At 48.5% G+C, this 11,786-nt stretch overlaps 1 protein-coding gene across 1 annotated transcript in view; it reads right to left on the bottom strand.

Moving 5' to 3' along the window:
• Positions 1-11,786, bottom strand: part of LOC135531967 (ryanodine receptor 2-like) — an 83,616-nt gene that overhangs the window by 29,902 nt on the left and 41,928 nt on the right. Inside the window, exon 7 of the mRNA XM_064959659.1 lies at positions 6,100-6,174. Coding sequence (XP_064815731.1) covers positions 6,100-6,174 — 75 coding nt within the window. The remainder of the gene's footprint in view (positions 1-6,099; positions 6,175-11,786) is intronic.

Raw genomic sequence — 11,786 nt, 5'->3', positions numbered from 1 at the left:
TATAACCCCAAACCTATTTCTATACTGTCCTGTAGATGTACAGTACTATCTATAACCCCAAACCTATTTCTATACTGTCCTGTAGATGTACAGTACTATCTATAACCCCAAACCTATTTCTATACTGTCCTGTAGATGTACTGTACTATCTATAACCCCAAACCTATTTCTATACTGTCCTGTAGATGTACAGTACTATCTATAACCCCAAACCTATTTCTATACTGTCCTGTAGATGTACAGTACTATCTATAACCCCAAACCTATTTCTATACTGTCCTGTAGATGTACAGTACTATCTATAACCCCAAACCTATTTCTATACTGTCCTGTAGATGTACAGTACTATCTATAACCCCAAACCTATTTCTATACTGTCCTGTAGATGTACAGTACTATCTATAACCCCAAACCTATTTCTATACTGTCCTGTAGATGTACAGTACTATCTATAACCCCAAACCTATTTCTATACTGTCCTGTAGATGTACAGTACTATCTATAACCCCAAACCTATTTCTATACTGTCCTGTAGATGTACTGTACTATCTATAACCCCAAACCTATTTCTATACTGTCCTGTAGATGTACAGTACTATCTATAACCCCAAACCTATTTCTATACTGTCCTGTAGATGTACAGTACTATCTATAACCCCAAACCTATTTCTATACTGTCCTGTAGATGTACAGTACTATCTATAACCCCAAACCTATTTCTATACTGTCCTGTAGATGTACAGTACTATCTATAACCCCAAACCTATTTCTATACTGTCCTGTAGATGTACAGTACTATCTATAACCCCAAACCTATTTCTATACTGTCCTGTAGATGTACAGTGCTATCTATAACCCCAAACCTATTTCTATACTGTCCTGTAGATGTACAGTACTATCTATAACCCCAAACCTATTTCTATACTGTCCTGTAGATGTACAGTACTATCTATAACCCCAAACCTATTTCTATACTGTCCTGTAGATGTACAGTACTATCTATAACCCCAAACCTATTTCTATACTGTCCTGTAGATGTACAGTACTATCTATAACCCCAAACCTATTTCTATACTGTCCTGTAGATGTACAGTACTATCTATAACCCCAAACCTATTTCTATACTGTCCTGTAGATGTACAGTACTATCTATAACCCCAAACCTATTTCTATACTGTCCTGTAGATGTACTGTACTATCTATAACCCCAAACCTATTTCTATACTGTCCTGTAGATGTACTGTACTATCTATAACCCCAAACCTATTTCTATACTGTCCTGTAGATGTACAGTGCTATCTATAACCCCAAACCTATTTCTATACTGTCCTGTAGATGTACAGTACTATCTATAACCCCAAACCTATTTCTATACTGTCCTGTAGATGTACTGTACTATCTATAACCCCAAACCTATTTCTATACTGTCCTGTAGATGTACTGTACTATCTATAACCCCAAACCTATTTCTATACTGTCCTGTAGATGTACAGTACTATCTATAACCCCAAACCTATTTCTATACTGTCCTGTAGATGTACAGTACTATCTATAACCCCAAACCTATTTCTATACTGTCCTGTAGATGTACTGTACTATCTATAACCCCAAACCTATTTCTATACTGTCCTGTAGATGTACAGTACTATCTATAACCCCAAACCTATTTCTATACTGTCCTGTAGATGTACAGTACTATCTATAACCCCAAACCGTCAGTCTGAACACAACAGATCACAATACAACACAACAGAACACAATACAACACAACACAACACAATACAACACAACACAACAGAACACAACACAACACAACAGAACACAACACAACAGAACACAGCAGAACCCAACACAACACAACAGAACACAGCAGAACACAACACAACACAACAGATCACAACACAACACAACACAACAGAACACAACACAACAGAACACAGCAGAACCCAACACAACACAACAGAACACAACACAACACAACAGATCACAACACAACACAACACAACAGAACACAACACAACAGAACACAGCAGAACCCAACACAACACAACAGAACACAGCAGAACCCAACACAACACAACAGAACACAACACAACACAACACAGCAGAACCCAACACAACACAACAGAACCCAACACAACACAACAGAACACAACACAACACAACACAGCAGAACCCAACACAACACAACAGAACACAACACGACACAGCAGATCACAACACAACACAACAGAACACAGCAGAACCCAACACAACACTGCAGAACCCAACACAACACAACACAACAGAACACAACACGACACAGCAGATCACAACACAACACAACAGAACCCAACACAACAGAACCCAACACAACACAACACAACAGAACACAACACAACAGAACACAACACAACAGAACACAGCAGAACCCAACACAACACAACAGAACACAACACGACACAGCAGATCACAACAGAACCCAACACAACAGAACACAACACAACAGAACACAGCAGAACCCAACACAACACAACAGAACACAACAGAACACGACACAGCAGATCACAACACAACACAACAGAACCCAACACAACAGAACCCAACACAACACAACACAACAGAACACAACACAACAGAACACAACACAACAGAACACAGCAGAACCCAACACAACACAACAGAACACAACAGAACACAGCAGAACACAACAGAACACAGCAGAACACAAGAGAACACAGCAGAACACAACAGAACACAGCAGAACACAACGGAACATAACAGAACACAACAGAACACAGCAGAACACAACACAGCAGAACACAACAGAACACAACAGAACACAGCAGAACACAGCAGAACACAGCAGAACACAGCAGAACACAACAGAACAGAACACAGCAGACACAACAGAACACAACAGAACACAACAGAACACAGCAGAACACAGCAGAACACAACAGAACAGAACACAGCAGAACACAGCAGAACACAGCAGAACACATTTACATTTACATTTAAGTCATTTAGCAGACGCTCTTACAATTTGGAACACAGCAGAACACAACAGAACACAGCAGACACAACAGAACACAACAGAACACAGCAGAACACAACAGAACACAGCAGAACACAGCACAACACAGCAGAACACAGCAGAACACAACAGAACACAACAGAACACAGCAGAACACAACAGAACACAACAGAACACAGCAGAACACAGCACAACACAGCAGAACACAGCAGAACACAGCAGAACACAACAGAACACAACAGAACAGGCTACAGAGGGCAGAGTATTTATATTCAACCCCAAACCCTGTCCTCATCAGAAACCATGAACACTGCAGTCCAATAAGCCCTGATACAAAACAAGGAGAGAAATCTCTGTGTTATCAGGGGACTACTGTCATGCTGTTTGTAATTAGACACTTCACTGCAAACAGTCTGTGTGTCTCTGACCCTGAATGGGAAGAGGGCTCGTCTTCTCTCCACAGACTGGGGCTGACAGAGACACTGTAAACCACGTTGGCAGTGGGCCCCGCTGACAGAGACAGTCTTACTGGGAGCTCTATTAACACCGTCACACGGACAACCCCAGGTCATCTCCCCGCCCTCTCACGGAGACATCTCCCCGCCCTCTCACGGAGACATCTCCCTGCCCTCTCACGGAGACATCTCCCCGCCCTCTCACGGAGACATCTCCCTGCCCTCTCACGGAGACATCTCCCTGCCCTCTCACGGAGACATCTCCCGGCCCTCTCACGGAGACATCTCCCGGCCCTCTCACGGAGACATCTCCCCGCCCTCTCACGGAGACATCTCCCCGCCCTCTCATGGAGACATCTCCCTGCCCTCTCACGGAGACATCTCCCCGCCCTCTCACGGAGACATCTCCCTGCCCTCTCACGGAGACATCTCCCCGCCCTCTCACGGAGACATCTCCCCGCCCTCTCACGGAGACATCTCCCCGCCCTCTCACGGAGACATCTCCCTGCCCTCTCACAGAGACATCTCCCAGCCCTCTCACGGAGACATCTCCCTGCCCTCTCACGGAGACATCTCCCTGCCCTCTCACGGAGACATCTCCCTGCCCTCTCACGGAGACATCTCCCTGCCCTCTCACGGAGACATCTCCCTGCCCTCTCACGGAGACATCTCCCTGCCCTCTCACGGAGACATCTCCCCGCCCTCTCACGGAGACATCTCCCTGCCCTCTCACGGAGACATCTCCCCAATCCTCTCACGGAGACATCTCCCTGCCCTCTCACGGAGACATCTCCCTGCCCTCTCACGGTGACATGTCCCTGCCCTCTCACGGAGACATCTCCCTGCCCTCTCACGGAGACATCTCCCTGCCCTCTCACGGAGACATCTCCCTGCCCTCTCACGGAGACATCTCCCTGTCCTCTCACGGAGACATCTCCCTGCCCTCTCACGGAGACATGTCCCTGCCCTCTCACGGAGACATCTCCCCGCCCTCTCACGGAGACATCTCCCTGCCCTCTCACGGAGACATCTCCCCGCCCTCTCACGGAGACATCTCCCCGCCCTCTCACGGAGACATCTCACTGCCCTCTCATGGAGACATCTCCCTCCCCTCTCACGGAGACATCTCCCTGCCTCTCACGGAGACATCTCCCCGCCCTCTCACGGAGACATCTCCCCGCCCTCTCACGGAGACATCTCACTGCCTCTCACGGAGACATCTCCCCGCCCTCTCACGGAGACATCTCCCTGCCCTCTCACGGAGACATCTCCCCGCCCTCTCACGGAGACATCTCCCCGATCTACACTGCTGGGGTCAGACAGTTAATGGTCTCTGTAGAGTGATAATATTACATGTATATATATCTCTGTGTTTCCTATCTCTCTGTACCAGTGTATTTATCCCTGTGTTTCCTGTCTCTCTGTGCCAGTGTATTTATCCCTGTGTTTCCTGTCTCTCTGTGACAGTGTATTTATCCCTGAGTTTCCTGTCTCTCTGTGTCAGTGTATTTATCCCTGTGTTTCCTGTCTCTCTGTGCCAGTGTATTTATCCCTGTGTTTCCTGTCTCTCTGTGTCAGTGTATTTATCCCTGTGTTTCCTGTCTCTCTGTACCAGTGTATTTATCCCTGAGTTTCCTGTCTCTCTGTGTCAGTGTATTTATCCCTGTGTTTCCTGTCTCTCTGTGCCAGTGTATTTATCCCTGTGTTTCCTGTCTCTCTGTGCCAGTGTATTTATCCCTGTGTTTCCTGTCTCTCTGTGCCAGTTCGTCTTGTCTCATTCAAGTCAACCAGCATGTTTTTCCCATGCTCCTGCTTTTGCTATTCTCTCTTTTGCTCGTCCTCCGTACCCTCCTGCCTGACCAGTCTGCCTGCCCTGACGTCGAGCCTGCCTGACCAGTCTGCCTGCCCTGACCTCGAGCCTGCCTGACCAGTCTGCCTGCCTGACCAGTCTGCCTGCCCTGACCAGCCTGCCTGCCCTGACCAGTCTGCCTGCCCTGACCTCGAGCCTGCCTGACCAGCCTGCCTGACCAGCCTGCCTGACCAGCCTGCCTGACCAGCCTGCCTGACCAGCCTGCCTGACCAGCCTGCCTGACCAGCCTCCCTGACCAGCCTGCCTGACCAGCCTGCCTGACCAGCCTCCCTGACCAGCCTGCCTGACCAGCCTGCCTGACCAGCCTGCCTGCCCAGCCTACCTGACCAGCCTGCCTGACCAGCCTGCCTGACCAGCCTGCCTGACCAGCCTGCCTGACCAGCCTGCCTGACCAGCCTGCCTGACCAGCCTGCCTGACCAGCCTGCCTGACCAGCCTGCCTGACCAGCCTGCCTGACCAGTCTGCCTGACCAGTCTGCCTGACCAGCCTGCCTGACCAGCCTGCCTGACCAGTCTGCCTGACCAGTCTGCCTGACCAGTCTGTACGTCCTGGACTCTGATCTGGTTTTGACCTTTTTGCCTGTCCACAACCATTCTCTTGCCTGCTGCCTTTTTTGGAACTAATGAATATCAGACTCGATACCACCCCCCCCCCTCTCCCCCTTGACTGTGGGCCTGAACCTTTATAGTCTATAGAGTCTAGTGTTGACAGGTCGGCATTGTCATACGGAGGTGAGATATATGTGTCGTTCAACTTACGCCACTCGTAGGGTCTCCAGTCTCCAGAGGGAGCGGGCGTGGATGGACACAGCTCCCCCCTCGTAGTGCACCGTCCTGGGGAAGAAAAGAGAAGTGAGTGGGGGGGTTACCAGCCATGCTTCCACCACAGACCAGACCATTACACTGGTCTGTATCCCTGAGAAATAACAGCCTGCTGATGACCTCATCAAACACATATTCACACATTACACTGGTCTGTATCCCTGAGAAATACCAGCCTGCTGATGACCTCATCAAACACATATTCACACATTACACTGGTCTGTATCCCTGAGAAATAACAGCCTGCTGATGACCTCATCAAGCACATATTCACACATTACACTGGTCTGTATCCCTGAGAAATAACAGCCTGCTGATGACCTCATCAAGCACATATTCACACATTACACTGGTCTGTATCCCTGAGAAATAACAGCCTGCTGATGACCTCATCAAGCACATATTCACACATTACACTGGTCTGTATCCTGAGAAATAACAGCCTGCTGATGACCTCATCAAACACATATTCACACATTACACTGGTCTGTATCCCTGAGAAATAACAGCCTGCTGATGACCTCATCAAGCACATATTCACACATTACACTGGTCTGTATCCCTGAGAAATAACAGCCTGCTGATGACCTCATCAAGCACATATTCACACATTACACTGGTCTGTATCCCTGAGAAATAACAGCCTGCTGATGATGACCTCATCAAGCACATATTCACACATTACACTGGTCTGTATCCCTGAGAAATAACAGCCTGCTGCAGACCTCATCAAACACATATTCACACATTACACTGGTCTGTATCCCTGAGAAATAACAGCCTGCTGCTGATGACCTCATCAAGCACATATTCACACATTACACTGGTCTGTAACCCTGAGAAATAACAGCCTGCTGATGACCTCATCAAACACATATTCACACATTACACTGGTCTGTATCCCTGAGAAATAACAGCCTGCTGCTGATGACCTCATCAAGCACATATTCACACATTACACTGGTCTGTATCCCTGAGAAATAACAGCCTGCTGATGACCTCATCAAACACATATTCACACATTACACTGGTCTGTATCCCTGAGAAATAACAGCCTGCTGCTGACCTCATCAAACACATATTCACACATTACACTGGTCTGTATCCCTGAGAAATAACAGCCTGCTGATGATGACCTCATCAAGCACATATTCACACATTACACACTTCACCTTGGTATGGATGAATACGACAGGAACATCTATGGGCAACTTATTTCATATCCTTCCATGTTATTCTGCTGTGTTTCTCTGTGGATAGTGAGGGCAGTATCTAGGCCTACAGTAGTGGATAGTGAGGGCAGTATCTAGGCCTGCAGTAGTGGATAGTGAGGGCAGTATCTAGGCCTGCAGTAGTGTATAGTGAGGGCAGTATCTAGGACTACAGTAGTGTATAGTGAGGGCAGTATCTAAGCCTACAGTAGTGGATAGTGAGGGCAGTATCTAGGCCTGCAGTAGTGGATAGTGAGGGCAGTATCTAGGCCTACAGTAGTGTATAGTGAGGGCAGTATCTAGGCCTTCAGTAGTGTATAGTGAGGGCAGTATCTAGGCCTACAGTAGTGTATAGTGAGGGCAGTATCTAGCCCTGCAGTAGTGTATAGTGAGGGCATTATCTAGGCCTACAGTGGTGTATAGTGAGGGCAGTATCTAGGCCTACAGTAGTGTATAGTGAGGGCAGTATCTAGGCCTGCAGTAGTGTATAGTGAGGGCAGTATCTAGGCCTGCAGTAGTGTATAGTGAGGGCAGTATCTAGGCCTACAGTAGTGTATAGTGAGGGCAGTATCTAGGCAAGCAGTAGTGTATAGTGAGGGCAGTATCTAGGCCTACAGTAGTGTATAGTGAAGGCAGTATCTAGGCCTACAGTAGTGGATAGTGAGGGCAGTATCTAGACCTACAGTAGTGGATAGTGAGGGAGGTATCTAGGCCTGCAGTAGTGGATAGTGAGAACAGTATCTAGGCCTACAGTAGTGTATAGTGAGGGCAGTATCTAGGCCTGCAGTAGTGGATAGTGAGGGCAATATCTAGACCTACAGTATTGTATAGTGAGGGCAGTATCTAGACCTACAGTAGTGGATAGTGAGGGCAGTATCTAGGCCTGCAGTAGTGGATAGTGAGGGCAGTGTCTAGGCCTGCAGTAGTGGATAGTGAGGGCAGTATCTAGGCCTGCAGTAGTGGATAGTGAGGGCAGTATCTAGGCCTACAGTAGTGGATAGTGAGGGCAGTATCTAGGCCTGCAGTAGTGGATAGTGAGGGCAGTATCTAGGCCTACAGTAGTGTATAGTGAGGGCAGTATCTAGGCCTGCAGTAGTGGATAGTGAGGGCAGTATCTAGGCCTACAGTAGTGTATAGTGAGGGCAGTATCTAGGCCTGCAGTAGTGTATAGTGAGGGCAGTATCTAGGCCTACAGTAGTGTATAGTGAGGGCAGTATCTAGGCCTGCAGTAGTGGATAGTGAGGGCAGTATCTAGGCCTACAGTAGTGTATAGTGAGGGCAGTATCTAGGCCTGCAGTAGTGTATAGTGAGGGCAGTATCTAGGCCTACAGTAGTGGATAGTGAGGGCAGTATCTAGGCCTGCAGTAGTGGATAGTGAGGGCAGTATCTAGGCCTACAGTAGTGTATAGTGAGGGCAGTATCTAGGCCTACAGTAGTGGATAGTGAGGGCAGTATCTAGGCCTGCAGTAGTGGATAGTGAGGGCAGTATCTAGGCCTACAGTAGTGTATAGTGAGGGCAGTATCTAGGCCTGCAGTAGTGGATAGTGAGGGCAGTATCTAGGCCTACAGTAGTGTATAGTGAGGGCAGTATCTAGGCCTGCAGTAGTGTATAGTGAGGGCAGTATCTAGGCCTACAGTAGTGGATAGTGAGGGCAGTATCTAGGCCTGCAGTAGAGGATAGTGAGGGCAGTATCTAGGCCTACAGTAGTGTATAGTGAGGGCAGTATCTAGGCCTACAGTAGTGGATAGTGAGGGCAGTATCTAGGCCTGCAGTAGTGGATAGTGAGGGCAGTATCTAGGCTTGCAGTAGTGTATAGTGAGGGCAGTATCTAGGCCTACAGTAGTGGATAGTGAGGGCAGTATCTAGGCCTACAGTAGTGTATAGTGAGGGCAGTATCTAGGCCTGCAGTAGTGGATAGTGAGGGGAGTATCTAGGCCTACAGTAGTGGATAGTGAGGGGAGTATCTAGGCCTACAGTAGTGTATAGTGAGGGCAGTATCTAGGCCTGCAGTAGTGGATAGTGAGGGGAGTATCTAGGCCTACAGTAGTGGATAGTGAGGGCAGTATCTAGGCCTGCAGTAGTGTATAGTGAGGGCAGTATCAAGGCCTACAGTAGTGTATAGTGAGGGCAGTATCTAGGCCTACAGTAGTGTATAGTGAGGGCAGTATCTAGGCCTACAGTAGTGTATAGTGAGGGCAGTATCTAGGCCTACAGTAGTGTATAGTGAGGGCAGTATCTAGGCCTCCAGTAGTGTATAGTGAGGGCAGTATCTAGGCCTGCAGTAGTGTATAGTGAGGGCAGTATCTAGGCCTACAGTAGTGGATAGTGAGGGCAGTATCTAGGCTTGCAGTAGTGGATAGTGAGGGCAGTATCTAGGCCTGCAGTAGTGTATAGTGAGGGCAGTATCAAGGCCTACAGTAGTGTATAGTGAGGGCAGTATCTAGGCCTACAGTAGTGTATAGTGAGGGCAGTATCTAGGCCTACAGTAGTGTATAGTGAGGGCAGTATCTAGGCCTACAGTAGTGTATAGTGAGGGCAGTATCTAGGCCTACAGTAGTGTATAGTGAGGGCAGTATCTAGGCCTCCAGTAGTGTATAGTGAGGGCAGTATCTAGGCCTCCAGTAGTGTATAGTGAGGGCAGTATCTAGGCCTGCAGTAGTGTATAGTGAGGGAAGTATCTAGGCCTGCAGTAGTGTATAGTGAGGGCAGTATCAAGGCCTACAGTAGTGTATAGTGAGGGCAGTATCTAGGCCTACAGTAGTGTATAGTGAGGGAAGTATCTAGGCCTGCAGTAGTGTATAGTGAGGGAAGTATCTAGGCCTGCAGTAGTGTATAGTGAGGGCAGTATCTAGGCCTACAGTAGTGTATAGTGAGGGCAGTATCTAGGCCTGCAGTAGTGTATAGTGAGGGCAGTATCAAGGCCTACAGTAGTGTATAGTGAGGGCAGTATCTAGGCCTACAGTAGTGTATAGTGAGGGCAGTATCTAGACCTACAGTAGTGGATAGTGAGGGCAGTATCTAGGCCTACAGTAGTGTATAGTGAGGGCAGTATCTAGGCCTGCAGTAGTGTCTCTAATGGCCATAACTCCCTGCTGGATACTGACTGGGAAGACTTAGACACCCAGGACTAAACAGGTCCTTACAAACACACACACACACACACACACACACACACACACACACACACACACACACACACACACACACACACACACACACACACACACACACACTAACCAGTGGACTATTGACCGTAACATAAGCTTGTACATCATGTCTCTGCCATACACATAAAATACGACTAGGGGGGGTTAACAGGTCCCCTACTGAACCAGGAACTACCAGGAGGGGTTACAGGTCCCCTACTGAACCAGGAACTACCAGGAGGGGTTAACAGGTCCCCTACTGAACCAGGAACTACCAGGAGGGGTTAACAGGTTCAGTAGGTCCATACCAGGAGGGTTTAACATGTCCCCTACTGAACCAGGAACGAACAGGAGGGGTTAACAGGTCCCCTACTGAACCAGGAACTACCAGGAGGGGTTAACAGGTCCCTTACTGAACCAGGAACTACCAGGAGGGGTTAACAGGTCCCCTACTGAACCAGGAACTACCAGGAGGGGTTAACAGGTCCCTTACTGAACCAGGAACTACCAGGAGGGGTTAACAGGTCCTCTACTGAACCAGGAAATAACAGGAGGGGTTAACAGGTCCCCTACTGAACCAGGAACGAACAGGAGGGGGTTAACATGTCCCCTACTGAACCAGGAACGAACAGGAGGGGTTAACAGGTCCCCTACTGAACCAGGAACTACCAGGAGGGGTTAACAGGTCCCCTACTGAACCAGGAACTACCAGGAGGGGTTAACAGGTCCCCTACTGAACCAGGAACTACCAGGAGGGGTTAACAGGTCCCCTACTGAACCAGGAACTACCAGGAGGGGTTTACAGGTCCCCTACTGAACCAGGAACTACCAGGAGGGGTTAACAGGTCCCCTACTGAACCAGGAACTACCAGGAGGGGTTAACAGGTCCCCTACTGAACCAGGAACTACCAGGAGGGGTTAACATGTCCCCTACTGAACCAGGAACTACCAGGAGGGGTTAACAGGTCCCCTACTGAACCAGGAACTACCAGGAGGGGTTAACAGGTCCCCTACTGAACCAGGAACGACCAGGAGGGGTTAACAGGTCCCCTACTGAACCAGGAACGACCAGGAGGGGTTAACATGTCCCCTACTGAACCAGAAACGACCAGGAGGGGTTAACAGGTCCCCTACTGAACCAGGAACTACCAGGAGGGGTTAGCAGGTCCCCTACTGAACCAGGAACTACCAGGAGGGGTTAACAGGTCCCCTACTGAACCAGGAACTACCAGGAGGGGTTAACAGGTCCCCTACTGAACCAGGAAC

This window comes from Oncorhynchus masou, unplaced genomic scaffold (assembly GCF_036934945.1).
Source record: "Oncorhynchus masou masou isolate Uvic2021 unplaced genomic scaffold, UVic_Omas_1.1 unplaced_scaffold_1685, whole genome shotgun sequence".
In the NCBI taxonomy this organism is placed as follows: domain Eukaryota; kingdom Metazoa; phylum Chordata; class Actinopteri; order Salmoniformes; family Salmonidae; genus Oncorhynchus; species Oncorhynchus masou.
The sequence above is the reverse complement of the archived record's forward strand: the minus strand, read 5'-3'. Positions and strand labels throughout refer to the sequence as shown.